Raw genomic sequence first — 17,791 nt, 5'->3', positions numbered from 1 at the left:
GTCAGTTTCTGTTTTGTAAGTTCATCTGTATCATTTTTAAAGCATCTACATATAAATGATATCATATGATAATTGTCTTTGTGTGACTTTCTTTACCTAGTATGATAAACTCTAAGTCCATCCAGGAAATGACCATTTCTTTTGTGGTTCGTTAATCCAGACACTTGAAAGATAGCATTAGAGTCCTAATTTAAACCTTTGAAATTGCTCTTATGTTCAGTAGAAAGGCTTTCATATGGTTTTGAATTAGCTCCATTTGCAATGACTAAGGACCAACTTTTGAACAAGAATGACTAGAAAAACTCCCTATGTTTGAACATGTCCAAACATAACTGGATTCCTAATAGTCAGGGACACCAGAGCAGGTCCTCCTTTTCTGCTTTTGTTTGTTTATTGTATGGTGGTATGGTTTAGTCACTAAGTTGCATCTAATTCCTGAAATCCCATGGACTGTAGCCCGCCAGGCTCCTCTGTCCATGGGATTCTCCAGGTAAGAATACTGGAGTGGGTTGCCATTTCCTTCTCCAGGGGACCTTCCCGACCCAGGGATGGAACTTGGGTCTCTTGCATTGGCAGGCGGATTCTTTACCTACTGAGTCACTATTGCTCCCCCACTTAAAAAAAAAGGGGGAGTATATATTTCACAAGGGCAGGGAATCTTTGTTTTACTCACTAATGTATTTCAAAAATCTAATTATTGGTGCAATCATTTATGGGGAAAGTGCCAAGTGTTATGAGGTAAGAAGAGAAAAGGGACAGAAGAAAGACATGGAAAGAAAGCAAATTGAGAGGACGTGGAGTGTTTTGAAGTAATTTTCACTCTCTTGTCAAGAGTCAAGTGAAGTTCAAGACTTTCAGAAAGAAAAAAGGAAACTCAGTTTCAGGGTCACAATTTTCCAGCCAATTCTTATTGTCTTACCCTAAGGGTGTAAGTCCTGCCTCCCACGCGGTCCCGGGCTTCCAGAACAATCACATTCAAGCCAGAGTCATGTAGAAGTTTGGCTGCTGCCATACCTGGTAGAAAATACAAGAAAAAATCAGAACCAAACACTCAACTCCAGATAAGCTCCCCATGCTAACAGCCAATGATTAAAGTCCATGTTGGCTCATACACATAGCATATCATCACGTTCAACTTAACCAACTTACAGGTGTCTAGGGTTTCTCACTAGAGACCCAGATTCCAAGTCTGCAAAACCAACTGCTATTTCTTGAAAGAATAAAAAAAGGTTTCATTTTTAGTAAAAGTCTCAAACCCTAAAAAACTTCTTTGGTCACTTTATCAAAATGTTTATCTTTAAAGACTAAATTACGTGATTATGTGCCTGACAACATGAAAGAAAACACAAAGCCCCACAAAAAAGAAGTGTATAAGCCCCAGCAAACCCAGGACCAAATGGAGCAATTGGTAATATGAAAATCCAATAAATTTAGGTGAAAGAGAAAAGGGGGGAGTCACTCTTCAAAGCATGTGAAAGGACCTAAAATTCACTGTTAAAACTGAACTTTTGGAAGTTGATGTAAAGTTACAAAACCAAAGACATAAAATGCAACTCATTTAATTGTCCTCATTCCCTGTAGGATCCATCACTGAAGAATAAAATGACTCCTTTCATTTATTCATCTATTAATGTAGTCAAAAATACTTATGCCTACTACAATTCCAACATCATGAATTCAACATAACAAAACAGCTTACTGAGATACATTTACATACAATAAACTTTAACCAATGAGTTCAGTGAGTTTTGATAAGGGATAGAGCTTAGTGTAAAGTTCAAATATGTAATTTTTGGTATAAATACATCCTGAATGTAGTTTTTGATCTCACAAATCTTAAAATTCTACATCTTTAACTTACAGAGTTTAGTAAGAGTTTTTCAGACAATATAACTGGTGTTCTTACCACAATGAATTGAATTTACTCAGTTCCAAATACCTTACTCATTTGCTTTATGAAATCAAACAAAATCAAGGAAATGCCAAGATTCTGTGCCTTACAGAGAAATAAAACAATTTCTACCTTGTCTTTTAAAAATAATAGTTCTGGAACTTTTAGATCCCACTAGTGCGAAAAAGCAGAGAAGGCAATGGCACCCCACTCCAGTACTCTTGCCTGGAAAATCCCATGGATGGAGGAGCCTGGAAGGCTGCAGTCCATGGGTTTGCTAAGAGTCAGACACGACTGAGCGACTTCACTTTCACTTTTCACTTTCATGCATTGGAGGAGGAAATGGCAACCCACTCCAGTGTTCTTGCCTGGAGAATCCCAGGGATGGGGGAGCCTGGTAGGCTGCCGTCTATGGGGTTTCACAGAGTTGGACACGACTGAAGCGACTTAGCAGCAGTAGCAGTGTGAAAAAGGGCTTCCCCGGTGGCTCAGTGGTAAAGAATCCATCTGCCAGTGCAGGAGACACAGGTTCAATCCCTGGGTCGGGAAGATCCCCTGGAAGAGGAAATGGCAACCCACTCCAGTATTCTTGACTGGAAAATTCCATGGATAGAGGAGCCTGGCGGGCTACAGTCCATGGGGTCGCAAAGAGTCAGACATGACTAAACAACTGAGCACAAGCACGAGTGTGGAAAAAAAAAATTCCTACAAAAATAGCTCATATTCCTGTAGTGCGCACAATATTTCAGATGCTATTCTGAGTGTTTTAATGTATCAATTCAATGAATTTTCACAGCAATCCAATTTTTAAAAAAGTACTATTGATATTCCCATTTTATGGCTGAGGAAACTGAAGCACAAAGAGGTGTCCAAGATCACATAATGAGCCAGCAGCAAAGCCAGGCAGTTTCACTCCAGTGTCTGCTTCTATAAGCACTATGAGCACTGGTTTCCATGGGGCCTTAGAGCCATCCTTTTCATAGATTGCATCTCTCAATTTTTGCTTCAGGGAGAAATTACATTTCAAAAGTGTTTTTCACTTTGTTTGGGTCACCATGTTTTGAAAGCACACTTGTATCTTGCAGTTTGATAAGAATCCGTGGAACACAAGATATGAGTCTACCATGGAAACCATAATGAAAACATGAGGCTCCATTCACCCTCTGTGAGCTGTCCTAAAAGAAGAAAACCATTTTTTTTTAAAGAGGCTGATGTGACATTTCATTATTTGAGTTAATCCACCTTCTGATAACTGTCCTTGGGGCCAAGGCCAGAACATCCAGCAGGTGGTGGGGTGATGGTGCCAAAGTCCACCCCCCCACACACACACAGTGTGCACAAGCATTGCACAACCCTAATTTAGAAATACAAGGCTTGGATTTTTAACTACAGTTTCCCAATTTTACCTCCATAAGAAAAAAAAAAGAAAGAAAACCTTTCTATTGAGTCAAAATTACCCACGATTCAATGCCATCTCTCTTATCAAGCATCAGTTCAACAAATGAAAGATGAAATAACATGCAGCCATAGTAACAGCAGTTATCAAGGAATTCAGATAGACTTGCTAAGCATGTTGAGGCTTAAAAAGGGGCTCAGAATGAAACACAACATCACTCAAATACACTAGTATTTTACATTCCACAAAAGATACTACTAAGTAAGTACCTGATGCTATACTGGAACATTTACTAGAACAATCCGGGGTCTTATCAAATCATTGACTAGAGTTCTCTAGGTTCGTGTGCCTTAAAAAGGCATAAATAGAAATTACAAAAGTATCTTTAAATAGAGCAATACAAAAATATATTGTGGGAAATACCTCACAATTTGTCTCACTCATGCTCATGCGGGGTGATATTCAAATGCTTGTTGGACATCAACTGACAAAGACTGATTTGAAAAATAACTGACCCAAATAACAATGGCTTAAGAAAGTCCCTGCAGTTTGTTTCTGTTCAGTCGCTAAATTGTGTCTGACTCTTTGCAACCCCATGGACTGCAGCATACCAAGCTTCCTTGTCCTTCACTATCCCCTGGAGTTTGCTCAAACTCATGTCCATTGAGTTGGTGATGCCATCCAACCATCTCATCCTCTGCATTTTAGGAAGAGGGAGTTTTACATTACCAAAGAAATTGAGGAGTTGGAGTCTGGTCCGGAGGTTATTAAGATTGTCAAGATGTAGAAACAACAAGGTCTTACTGTACAGCACAGAGAACTATCTTAAATATCCTCTGATAAACCACAATGGAAAAAACACTTAAAAAAGAATGTATGTATGTGTATATATATAGATATATATAACAGAATCACTATGCTATACAGCAGAAATTAACCCAAACATTGTAAACCAATTATATGCTTCAATAAAAATTTTTTTTAATAAAGAAAATTTAAAAAGATTGTTTACATGTAGCTCTCAAGGGAGGGGCTTCCCCAGTGGCTCAGTGGTAAAGAATTCGCCTGCTAATATAGGAGACAAGGAGATGTGGGTTCAATCCCTGGCTTGGGAAGATCCCCTGGAGGAGGAAATGGCAACCCACTCCAGTATTCTCGCCTGGAAAATCCCATGGACAGAGGAGCCTGGTGGGCTACAGTCCAGTCCATGGTGTTCAGTGTTACACAACTGAGCAACTGAGCTCTCAAGGGATTCCTCGCTGATGACTGGCAAAAGGATTAATGGTTGAATTAATCAAAAGATAAGCAAACAACTGAGGACCCAGAGCCCCTGGGCTGACAACAGGGTTGTTTCCCAAGGGTTCATGTTTATGTCAGTAATTTGGAACTTTTGACACATTTTGCCATAAAACAAAAATAGGAGAGATGGTGTATTCTCTTGGAAGTCTGAGAATTTTAAAATGTAATACTATTGTGAAAAATAATATAAAGTAGAAACACTAAACAATGTAATCAGTGCTGTTGAAACCCTTAGGCAATCATTTCCTGATACAATGCAGTAACAGCTAAAAAAAGGAAAAAGAAAATATCCATGATAATAACAAACGCCACCATAAAGCACTGAGCGTTACTTTGCTCTGTGTGAAGAAGTAGCATTTCACATAAAAAAAAACCTTTTGATTTTCACCACAGTACTGACAGGTATTATTATCCTCATTTTAAAAAGAAAACAAAAATGGAGGTTAAGAGACATTCACTGACTTGCCATAGACTATACAATTAGTAAATGGTGAGGGTTCAGCCCCAAACTGGACTTCTTAGCCACCGCCCTTGGACCAAAAAGCAAAAGTTAAAAATGCAGTAACTCTATACACAGATTGATGCAATGTCTTTAAAACATTCTGCTGTCCATCTAAACAGAAGAATCTTAAAATATTGGTTTTTCTTTTAAACAGAGATTTAATTTTTGCCATCAGTTTGAAAGTGAAAGTAAAGTCTCTCAGTTGTGTCTGACTCTTTGTGACCCCATGGACTGCACGCAGCCTGCCAGGCTCCTCCATCCATGGGATTTTCCAGGCAAGAATACTGGAGTGGGTTGCCATTTCCTTCTCCAGGGATCGAACCCGGGTCTTCCACATTGTGGCAGACTCTTTAGGCAACCAGTTTAGAAACAAGTACATAATCGCTGCCTACTTTTAAAAAGCTAATAAAAACTTGAGTTTAATATGCAGGATCAATGAATATTTCACAAACAAATGATTATTTGGCACTTTCAGAAGTAGCCCCTATGTGTCCTAGACAGGTCCCTGATAAGATCATCTCACTTGTTAGTTCTAAATGGTGCGGGATCTATGGTATTTTGCCTCAGGGAGTCTTCTTTGGATGAATAAGCATAGTATGGCATAGCTGACTAAATGGTGGATGAAAGCCTAATGCCATGAAATGATCAAAATATTTCATCTCCCTTTCCACGTAGCTCACTTGGAAAATGTTTCCTCAAAGTGATGACTATCTCAATTATTTGGATATTTCAATCTGTATTAGATGCCCAAATTATTTTAAATACCTAGAAATCAGTGGTTTGCAGCATTATTAACATTCTATGCTTCCTGTTTTGTGCCACGGAAAAGGGCTTAAGAGTTAGAGACTGTAGGAGACTGAAAAGTACACAGTGCAAGTAACAAAAGGGCCTCTTCTAAGAGTCTTAAGAACAGTGAAGGAGTTGGGATTTGGAAGGAAGATAAAAATCAAAATCGCCCTCTGCCTCACTCTTCGCTTTGTCAGTCTGTCTTATGTCCTTCCTATCAAAAGCTGATATTTAACAGAATTTTTCGGCATTATGAAATGCAAGGCTAATTGTTCTGAAAATATTATCAAATATCAGTACTTCCATGTTACAAAGGACTTTTTCTCAGTTTAAAGTTACCAAAAAAGTATCATGTTGACCAAAACTGAGAAAAAAAAAATTCATGGTACCTCAAAGCATCTCTAAACTTATAACCCTAGTAAACCTTATAAGCACGCTCTTAGGAAGGAAAAAAGCCAAAAACATGCAAATAGCCCTCATCACCTCTGTCGCTTCGGACAAAGCAATGGTTTTATGAGAAAATTCTAGAAACAACCAACTGACCTTCTAATCAAAGAACTGGAATTCTTTGATGTCTCTACAAAAAATGCCTTTTCAGTTATTTAACACATACACACACACAAAAGAGGCTGGGGTAAGAAGAAAAAATATCACCAATGTGAGACTAAATCAATTAAAGGAAAGTGGCATTTATAGGTACAATTCAAACGTTAATTGCTGAACTCTTCAACACAGAGTAGAGGGGCAGGTGGACACAGGTTCAGTCCTTGGTTAGGGAACTAAGATCACACATGTCCTGCAGCACTGCCAAAAAAAGAAAAGAAGAATGAAAGTTGTAATCAATGTGTTCTCAGGAAAGAGGAGTCAGTCTGGACTTAAAGAGGAGGAACTGTTTGGTCAAAGTATTTCTTAATGAGTAGTTTATTGGTTTAGTTCCCAAAAGACGGGAATATTTTGAGCACTGACTACATGCCAGTTTCAATTCCAAATGTTTTACATATAAGAATTTATTTATTCTCCTAACAACTCTATGAAGTTTGCAGATGTAAAAAGCAAAGCACAGAGAGGTCAAGTAATGTACCCAAGGTCACACAGCTGGCGACCAGCAGAGCCAGTATTCAAATCTAGGCAATGTAACTCCAGAAAACAAACACGGAAAGCAGTCTTCCTCACACTAAATGATGAAACACTGAAAGCCTTCTGCAGAACATCACGAACCACATAAATACCAGGGCCACTGCTAGCACATTCCATGCCTTTGTGTAAATTATAGGAAGAAAGAAGAAATTACACTCGTGGCAGGTAAGTTTCAAAAAAGCATCCTTTCTTCAGGTGAATACAGCTCACATTGATGCTTGGCTAGCAGTGTGTGAGCTGGATTGCATCCCCCCTCTTTCACTGCATCAGTCTGAATAGCTCATGCTGTGGCCTCAAAACTCAGAGAACTTATTTCCTGAATGATAAGAATTTAATTACCTAGTCTTTGTGTCCTCAATGTGAGTACACAGTTGGCACTTGCCTGGATTAATTTAATAGCCTTCAGCAAAGATGATATTTAATTACTTAGTCAAGAAATAAACAACTGGCTGCAGTGGTGTCTATATAATCATATTTAACATAGTATAAGAAAACTAAAATATTGATGCACATTGAAACTGATTTCTTCTTGTCACACCAGAAATGGTAAAGGGACTTTAACAAAGAAAAAGAGCTGCAAAGAAAGCCAGCCCATCAATTATAATAACTACCTTACATTGCTACAACACTATAGTTTCCAATACTCACACACATTCAGTTCTTAACAATAAGCCTTGAGGCTCGTGTTGTTTATCTTATTTTTCAGATTAGAAAATGGAGGCTCAAAGACATTCTCAAGGGCTTGCTCACTATGATACAATTAGTGATGGCAGAGCTCGGTCTATAGTCTAGCTCTGTTTCTGTGTCTTGGGTGTTTTTCATTAGTCATGTGACATCCTATAATATACAAAGGCCAAAGTTGTTTAAAACAATTTCTCAAACTGTTCTGAGTTTTGTTTTTTTTTTTAATTTTTGAATATCTTGTTTTTTTCTTTTCTTTTATTCTTTAACTTTACAATATTGTATTGGTTTTGCCATATATCATATTTCTTTATTGACTTTCTTGGAAAGGATATATTGATAAAAAATCACCTTAAGCATATCAGTGTGCAAAACCCCAGGACCATGTCATTCACAGGCAGACGTGAAGACAGTAGGACACCTCCACTAAACTACTGATTAGGAGATGCTTTGGCCAAACAGTTCCTCCTTCTTAAGTCTAGACTGACTCCTCTTTCCTGAGAACACACTGATCACAACTTTCTTTCTTTTTTTTAAAGCAGTGCCACATGGCACCTGGGGGATCTTAGATCCCTGACTGGGGATTGAACCCGTGCCCCTGGATTGGGACTGCCAAGTCTTTACCACTGGACCACTAGGGAAGTCCCACAACTTTCTTGAAAACTGAAATAACACATGCTATAAACCAAACATACCAGTGTGCACCATCCTTTTGATCACAGAGAAACTAAGTCTAGAATAAGATTATTGACATCTTGCTCCCAAATACGAAAAATGTAAGACTCCAAGCCTTCTTGGAAGCCCTTTGCTCTGTTTTCTCTTAGACAGTCAAAATATACAACCCCCAAAACAAATGGCAATAGCTGCTAAAATACAGGAGACCTTTACTGAAGCCTTAGGCTGTAGGATGATTTATGCTCTTGAAAAGGAGAGAAAAAAAAAATCAAACTTTCATGAGTTGCCATAGAAACCTTTCTCCAGATGTGCTGCTTCTGAAATACTACAATAAGACTGCCTTCCAAGGCCTTTCAGAATACGTCTGCTGCTAAGTCGCTTCAGTCATGTCTGACTCTGTGCGACCCCATAGACAGCAGCCCACCAGGCTCCCCCATCCCTGGGATTCTCCAGGCAAGAACACTGGAGTGGGTTGCCATTTCCTTATCCAATGCGTGAAAGTGAAGTCACTCAGTCGTGTCCGACTCTTAGCGACCCCATGGACTGCAGCCTACCAGGCTCCTCCATCCATGGGATTTTCCAGGCAAGAGTACTGGAGTGGGGTGCCATTGCCTTCTCCAAGAATACGTCTAAAACCATACAAATCATTTTATCATGCTTTATATGTAAATTATTGCATTTTCTTAAAATGTCAGCCATCATCATGAGTCTTGTTTCATAGGCAAGCTCTTGTCTTTCTTTGTTGTCTGAAAGGAGTGGGGTTATCTTTTGTGTTTTACAATCGTGGTGGACAAAATTTGTTCTTGTCTTACCTCAGTATGCTCTCCCAAGAAAAAAGGAGGCAAACCCAGAAATTCCAGCTTGGTCTTTCCCAAATATGGGTGTTATAGTCTTCATTTTTTAAATTGGCACAGAAAACTACAATCATTTAATTCACCTGCCTTGAATCCTTTTGGAAATTCAATGGAATATATATAAATAAATAAACATACTCCTTTAGCAATACTGTTTTTGAAGTATCAAAAATAATCATATGATACCACCATAATTTCCCTGACTATGATTTAAGGGTAAAATAACTCATTGCCATGATAGCAGCCCTCCTATGGATTACCAACATGATTAAAAAAAATTTTTTTTACCAACATGGTTTTTAGAATCATGAACATTCTTAAGGTAGAACATAAAATTGCAGAGATATCATTCCCACTTCGGCTCACCCACTCTCTACACCCTAGTCTCTGAAAGAGCTGGGTGTTACAAATGCCCAGAAAAGGGTCAGAAGTCTGCTGTAGAATACTTTGAACACTTCTCATTTAAACAGCTCCATTCACCAAAACTGAGATGATCAACTTGGAATTCCAGAACAGAATAAAATGTGGGTATTGTTAAGGAAAGGAAATCTGGATGAGATTAACAAGTAACTGGAAGAAATGAAGTTACAAGGCAGTCACTTGGGAGCCTAGTTTGGAGCCTGGCCCAGGAGTTTTACTTTGCCCCAGAAACACTCTTGTGAGCCAGAGACCAAGGCAGTCAGCGGTGTGCAAGGACTAGAGTGAAGGGAAAACAGCCTCATTCAAGGACAAGGCATTCTGTAGAAAAGCATGAGTCCTCACCTGTCTGGCCCTCACTTTCCCCATCTATAAAATGAAGTGGTTAGATCAACCCCCTTTCCATTCTGTGATTAGTCTACATATGACAAGACAACAATTTTAAGTAATCCAAGATTTCATGATATAGGTGGTGTCTTTACAACACTAAAGCATTATCCCAAAGCCTGCCCTGTGGAGAATGAAATTTGAGTGACCTCCAGAGGTGTTAATAAAACACATGTGATTTTTGTGCTCTGCTGGAACCAGGAAATGCAGATTCAAACAAAGCTGGTTGAGGATAGGCATGCTAAGGTAATTAGAGGTAAAAGGTTCTGATGCTGTCATTTCCTCTTCAATGCATCACAAAATAAGAAGGATTGATGGATCAAGAGCAGGACAGCTAGATAGATAATATGGAATAAGGCAAATACAGCAAAAAAGTTAACCACAGAATTTAGTTGGTAGGTATATAAGTGTTGACTATATAATTCCTTGAAAATTTTCTCAATAAAAAAGATCTTGGGGGAAAAAAACATTAAATCAAGTGGTCAAAAGGAACAAACTTCCAGTTATAAACTAAGTCATCGTGATGTGATGTATAGTATGGTGACTATAATTAATAATACTACATTATACATATGAAAATTGCTAAGAAAGTAGATCTTCAGAGCCCTCATCACAAGAAAAACATTTGTACCTGTGTGGTGAAAGTGAAGTCGCTCAGTCATGTCTGATTCTTTGCAACCCCATGAACTGTAGCCCACCAGGCTCCTCCATCCATGGGATTTTCCAGGCAAGAATACTGGAGTGAGTTCCCATTTCCTTCTCCATACAAATCCACACACATCACCTATGTGGTGATGGATATTAACTAGACATATTGTGGTGATCATTTCATAGTATATACAAATATTGAAACTTTATATGGTGTACCCGAAACTGATATAATGAATGGTACATGTCAATTGTATCTCTATTTGCTAAAATTGGCTATAAAGTCAAAATTATGAGGATGATTATTTGAAGTGTGAAATAGGTGGGTTTTCTTAGACTATACACACACACACACACACACACACACATATATATGTATATCTTTAATTGCAGAATACTTAAGATTTGCCCAACTTAAAGATGAGTGAAGCACTGTTTAAGTACAAATGTTCAAATGTTTGCTGACATTTTCTGTATCAACAATGGCTGTTAGTAATAGGTTACCAAGCTGCTCTAAAATAAAATAAACACACACACACAAGTTAAACTGGTTTCCATCCAGATGGACTTTGAGAGTCTTTAATTAATGTACTGTATGTCTCCATCAGGGTTTCCCAGGTGGCTCAGACAGTAAAGAATTTGCCTGCAATTCAGGAGACTCAGGTTCCATCCCTGGGTCAGGAAGATCCCCTGGAGAAGGGAATGGCTATCCATTTCCTTCTTCTTGCCTGGAGAATTCCATGGACAGAGGAGCTTGCCAGGCTACAGGTCATGGGGTCGTAAAGAGATGGACATGACTCAGTGACTAACATGCATACCTGCATCAGCAGATACTATATATGCATGCTTGTGTGCATGCTTAGTCGCTCCAGTCATGTCAACTGTTGGTGACCTTATGGACTGTAGCCCACCTTATGGACTGTAGCTCCTCTGTCCATGGAATTCTCTAGGCAAGAATACTGGAGTGGGTTACCATGCCCTCCTTCAGGGGATCTTCCCCACCCAGGGATCAAACCCATGTCTCCTGCATCTCCTGCATTGCAGGCGAATTCTTTAACTACTGAGCTACCTGGGAAGCCCCAGGTGCTGTATGTACTATTTATATCATTTCTTAGTCTCTATAACCTATTGGGCAACAGGGGGTGAAAATGACTTTCTCAAAGGCAGAAATGTCTCCTTATATATTTTGGGAAATACTATCCTAAAGCAACTGGTCCATTTGGTCAATGTGGCTACAACTGGTGGTAGGTTGGTCACAGAAATCCCTCTCAGAAAGAGTCCTCCTCTCTTTCCCCCTACATGTCAAACATTCTCAACCACACCATGTCCTTAAGCTGCACGTAGTCAAGGAGTTGATTACCAAGCATGATTTGCTTCTAGACGAGAACAACGCCCAACAAGAGAGGCACCAGGCAGTGGGAAGAAGATGACTCTAATGTATTTGGAAAGGGAGCTTCCTGGAGAGGCTGAAAAGTGTATTTAGTTCCACCAAGTGGAAAATAGTGAAACGAGAAGGAAAAAGTGTCCTACCAAGAATGAAACTAGAAGTTTCCCTCTTTCTTCCTCTTTCAAGACACAAAGTACAGTAGGAAGGCCCATGGGCTACCAGTTTAGAACCTCTGCTCTAAACTACTATCTGGGCCTCAACTCATTAATAGTGACATGACTTCAGCAAAGGACACCATTTTATTGGGTTTTTACTGATGCATTAGCTGCTCACATGGCTTCAAATATGGCAGTCCTTCCAACTACAAAGGAGGGTTGTTCATCAAACCAATAAGGAAATCCCTAGTTTTCAGCATATTTACAATGTAGGGATAACTGACAAACCTGAAACTGGTGAATGAGCAACTCTTATCCATTTTCCCAGGTTTTTTTCTTTCTTTTTTCTTTTCCCCAGGTTTTTTTCTGACTCATAACTTGGGCCCAGTCATTTGCCCAAGAGCCCATGGAATGAAACCTGGAATTCATCTTTTAATTTTCCTGGTCCCTTCTCCCATCTTACCCTTAATGCCCTAAAGATCCAGCATGACTTTGTCCCTGCCAACTCTTCTATCTTTGTCCTTCGGTTCCCCACCTGGCACCTTATACTCCAGCAATATTGAAATCCTACCACACCCACCCCCCTCCCCATGATTCTTTCCATATCCCACACTATTTAGTGTTTCCAGACCTTTGTTATACTGGAAATATTTCACTTAGTTTCATCTCACCCCCCAAAATTTGGCTCAGGCTGTAGACAATTTGCCCTAACCAGCCCCCCACCCCAAGGTGGGTTAGGAGCCCAGAGTTGAGGTTTTCATAACAATGAATACGTTACCCCCTTTTAGATCACCTACAATAAGAATGAGGAGGCCATTTGGGGCTGAGGCAGAATTTGCATCTAAATCCCCAAGACTATTTTGAGAGCTCTATAATTTTAAACTTCTCACTCAATTTACTTTTGGATAGAGGATTTTCCTGTTATTTCGTATCAACAGTTCAGAGATAGGTTGAAAGCACTCCATGTCTGTTCAAAACTCAGCCTGTGGTTTGATAAAAGGCTTTCAGAAAGCCAAAATGAGCTGACAACGTCTGTGAAGACAAGGCCTCAAATGGAACTCGGATGCAATTACTTATGTGTTCGTTAGGTTCAATTCTTTCTAAGGAAGATTATACCTAAAAAAAAAAAGTAAAAAAAAAAAAAAATTGCTAAATCTCAGTGAGAGGCCCTCGACTCAGTTGTCAGGCTAATATCAAAAGAGGACCTGCCAACAAGAATGAAAACTAGTGCCAAAATGTACAGGAAAACAATAGCTACTGCTGTCTGAGCAAATTATTTCAGGGGTATCTGTAGTTGGGATCTAGTTTCCTTATCCACCTTAGGACATCTACTCAGTTAATCCCAAATCAGAAACAAATTTGGGTGCTTTTAGCCAGAATATCTAGATTTCATGCTGAGCAGTGGGCCCCAACATTTACCAATCCATTTGTCTTCATTAATTCCTTGTGTGAAATTGCCTTTGTATCACTTCAAAAAGGAAATGTTCTTCTTTCTAAAAAATTCAACCCCTCTCATATTCATGGTCTACCATGAGTTAGGTGATTAAATAAATGTATCCTCCTTCTTTAAACCTCAAGTCCCTGATCTGCAAAGGAGTGGAAGTATTTGTTGTTGTTGTTTAGTCGCTCAGTTGTATCTGACTCTTTGTGACACCACGGACTGCAGCACACCAGGTCCTTCTCTCCCGGAGCTTGCTCAAACTCATGTTCACTGAGTCAGTGATACCATCCAACCATCTCATCGTCTGTCACCCCCTTATTTACTCCCTACCTTGTCAAGTAGTTGTAAAAAGAAATTGAGGCCAAATATATAAGGCTCTCAGCACATTGCCTGTTGCATGGTGTATACTCAGTAAATAACAGACGGATGAATGAATCCAGCATCTTAGGAAGTATTTGGCCTTGAAATTGGAAGAATGAGGTTCCCATCCCACTCTGCCCCTTAGGCCCTGTGAAATCTTTAGGAAGTAACTTCCAAACTCCTTCTAATTCCAGTCTGTAAAACAGGGATTTCCCTTTCAGGCAGAGTTGATAGAACAACCAAAAAAATGACTGGATCTTAAGCCACCTTATTTTTAACCTATACAAAACAAATGGATAAACTGCATCATAGACTGTATGAATGCCCACCGACCACAGCAGGGAAGAGGTAAAGCAATTTTTTCTGTTGGTAACATTTTTATCATGGACCTGGAGCAATCTAAGCAATATCTTTTGATTAGCAATCCTTGGAATGAATATTGCGATCTCTTTTCTAAAATTAAGGCCATTATATTTGACAAATTGTTGTTTAGTCACTCAGTCGTGTCTGACTCTTTGTGACCCCATGGACTGTAGCCCGCCAGGCTCCTCTGTCCATGGGATTCTCCAGGCAAAAATACTGGAATAGGTTGCCATTTCCTTCTCCAGGGGATCTTCCTGACCCAGGGATTGAACCCACTTCCTCTGCATCTCCTGCATTGGTAGGTGGATTCTTTACTGCTGAGCTACTCGGGAAGTCTATTTGACAGATATCTTCACACATCCCACTGTCCAAAATGGCTATTTCATACCTTTTCTTCTTAAACTTCCATGACACTAACCCCCTGACCCTAGCCCTCTTCAACTAATGGCTCTGTTTCATTTTTTATTGAGAAAATAAAATAACTCTTTCATTTTTTCATAATAAATCCAACTGTATACCTTCACCTGTGCCTATATGTGCTGCTTTACCTTCTATGACTCAAATGAAGTGGATTCTTTGAGGAAGTCAACCTTTGCGACTCTCTTTGGATCCTATTCCCCCCAGGGCTTTGCTCCTCTAATCACATACTTTCTCTCCTGCAACATCAATTTCTCCCTCCCTCTTGGATCACTGTTATCAGCAAACAAACCTGCTCTGGTATCTCCCATCTTCCAAAAACCTAACTGTGGCCCAATATCTCCTTTAGCTAAAACCCCTTCCCTCTGCATCTCTTCACAATACTACAGAGAGTTATCTTTGGCCATTGCCTCTATTTCCCCATTTCACTGCAATCACTTTCTTCTTTACCATTCCACCTAGACTACTCTTGTCAAGGATGCCAGTGATTTTCATAATGCAAACCCCACAGTCCAGTCTTGGTCCTTAAATTATTTGTCCTCTTAGCATCTTCTGGTCTTGTCCTCTTTTTTATCCTCCTCTCTCTTTAAATATCTGTAGGATCTGCATTGATGTCTTTATTTTTTAAGCTGCACTATGCAACTTTCAGGATCTTACTTCCCTGACTAGGGATCAAACCCAGGCCATGGCAGTGAAAGGCTGGAATCCCAACCACTAGGCCACCTGGAACTCTCTTATCTTCCTTCTTGACCCACTCTCTTCACTGGTTTTTGGGCTACACACTTCCTTGAGATTCTTCCTCTCTCTTATCCTTCTCAGACTCCTTTGCTGGATTTTCTCCCCTTTCCAGCTTCTAAATGTTGGAGAACCCTGGGACTAGGTTTCTTGGACCTTTTTTTAAAAAATCCTTTCTGGGAGATCCTTAATTATGCCTTCAGCTATTTAAAAAATCATCTCAAACTGAACATATTCCAAACAGAGGTCTTGAGTGAGTCCCCTCCCCCAAATCAGTTCTTGTGCATGCTTTTCCATCTCAGTAATGGTACCACTTTTCACCCAGTTGTTCAGGCCAAAATCCAGAATTTGTCTTTGATTCTTTTTCCCCTGGCCACTCCACCCTCCAATCAATACATCAGTAAGTCAACTTGACCTGAATACAACCATTTCTTAGCACCCATACTACTACTACTACTACTACTACTACTACTACTACTACTACTACTACTACTACCACCTTGATCTCTTAGAGATTCTTAGGACAGAATCTCTCCTTTGGATTATTGCAATAGCCTTGCAACTGCTTCCACTCTAACGTCTCTAAAGTTTCAATTTACATAGCATAGAATATCTTTTAAAGCAAAATCAAATTTATGACATTTCCCTGTTTCAAATCTTCCAATGACGTCTAGTGCAAAGAGACAACCCCACCTCATTACTTAACTTACTGGGACACATATGAACTCTTGTCTATGTATCCTGCCTTCCTACCCACTTTATTCCACTCTAGCTTTGTTGATTTTCCTTCTGTTCCTTGAACACTTCAAGGTTTCCCCACCATAGGGGCTTTGGATCAATTGTTCCCATCTCCTATGATACTTTTTTTTCCCCCTGATATTTACATGTTCAGCATCTCTGATCTCAACTTATATTTCAAGTCTAAGGAAGAAGTATTCCTTGACTCTGCTCCATCACACCATCTATTTTATTTTTCATGGATTACTTACCACTGGTAGTACTTTGTGTGTGTATATACATAGGTGGCTCAGCAGTAAAGAATCTGTCTGCAATTCGATCCCTGGGTCAGGAAGATCCCCTAGAGAAGGAAATGGCAACTCACTCCAGTATTCTTGCCTGGAAAAATCCCATGGACAGAGGAGCCTGGCAGGCTACAGTCCATGGGGTCGCAAAAGAGTTGGACACAATTGAGCGAATAAACAACAACAATGTATGTAGGTAGATAGGAATTTATCTGGTTGATTAATTGGTTATCTATTGTATGATCTTCCTTACTAGATTATAAGCTCTATGAAGGCAGGGATCTTATTTGTTTTGTTTCCTACTTTATTCCCAGCATCAGGGAGAGTATCTGACATGCAGACATTCTCAATATTTGTTGCTGGCTTGAAACAAGTCTAGATTTAAGGGCCTAGACAAGTCTAGATTTAAGGGCCAAGATCTGATAGATAGAGTGCCTGATGAGCTATGGAATGAGGTCGTGACATTGTACAGGAGACAGGGATCAAGACCATCCCCAGGGAAAAGAAATGCAAAAAAGCAAAATGGCTGTCTGGGGAGGCCTTACAAATAACTGTGAAAAGAAGAGAAGCAGAAAGCAAAGGAGAAAAGGAAAGATATAAACATCTGAATGCAGAGTTCCAAAGAATAGCAAGAAGAGATAAGAAAGCCTTCTTCAGCGATCAATGCAAAGAAATAGAGGAAAACAACAGAATGGGAAAGACTAGGGATCTCTTCAAGAAAATCAGAGATACCAAAGGAACATTTCATGCAAAGATGGGCTCGATAAAGGACAGAAATGGTATGGACCTAACAGAAGCAGAAGATATTAAGAAGAGATGGCAAGAATACACAGAAGAACTGTACAAAAAAGATCTTCATGACCCAGCTAATCACGATGATGTGATCACTGACCTAGAGCCAAACATCCTGGAATGTGAAGTTAAGTGGGCCTTAGAAAGCATCACTACGAACAAAGCTAGTGGAGGTGATAGAATTCCAGTTGAGCTATTTCAAATCCTGAAAGATGACACTGTGAAAGTGCTGCACTCAATATGCCAGCAAATTTGGAAAACTCAGCAGTGGCCACAGGACTGGAAAAGGTCAGTTTTCATTCCAATCCCAAAGACAGGCAATGCCAAAAAATGCTCAAACTACCGCACAATTGCACTCATCTCACATGCTAGTAAAGTAATGCTTAAAATTCTCAAAGCCAGGCTTCAGCAATATGTGATCCATGAACTTCCTGATGTTCAGGCTG

The 17,791-nt window shown here is 39.6% G+C and overlaps 1 protein-coding gene across 1 annotated transcript in view; it reads right to left on the bottom strand.

Annotated features, from left to right (window-relative positions):
• The window catches only part of MAOB (monoamine oxidase B), a 122,124-nt gene that overhangs the window by 74,881 nt on the left and 29,452 nt on the right, over nucleotides 1-17,791 (bottom strand). Inside the window, exon 2 of the mRNA XM_019956141.2 lies at nucleotides 920-1,014. Coding sequence (XP_019811700.1) covers nucleotides 920-1,014 — 95 coding nt within the window. The remainder of the gene's footprint in view (nucleotides 1-919; nucleotides 1,015-17,791) is intronic.

Source organism: Bos indicus, chromosome X (assembly GCF_029378745.1).
Source record: "Bos indicus isolate NIAB-ARS_2022 breed Sahiwal x Tharparkar chromosome X, NIAB-ARS_B.indTharparkar_mat_pri_1.0, whole genome shotgun sequence".
NCBI classification, from domain to species: domain Eukaryota; kingdom Metazoa; phylum Chordata; class Mammalia; order Artiodactyla; family Bovidae; genus Bos; species Bos indicus.
This window is presented reverse-complemented; position numbering and strand designations above follow the sequence as displayed.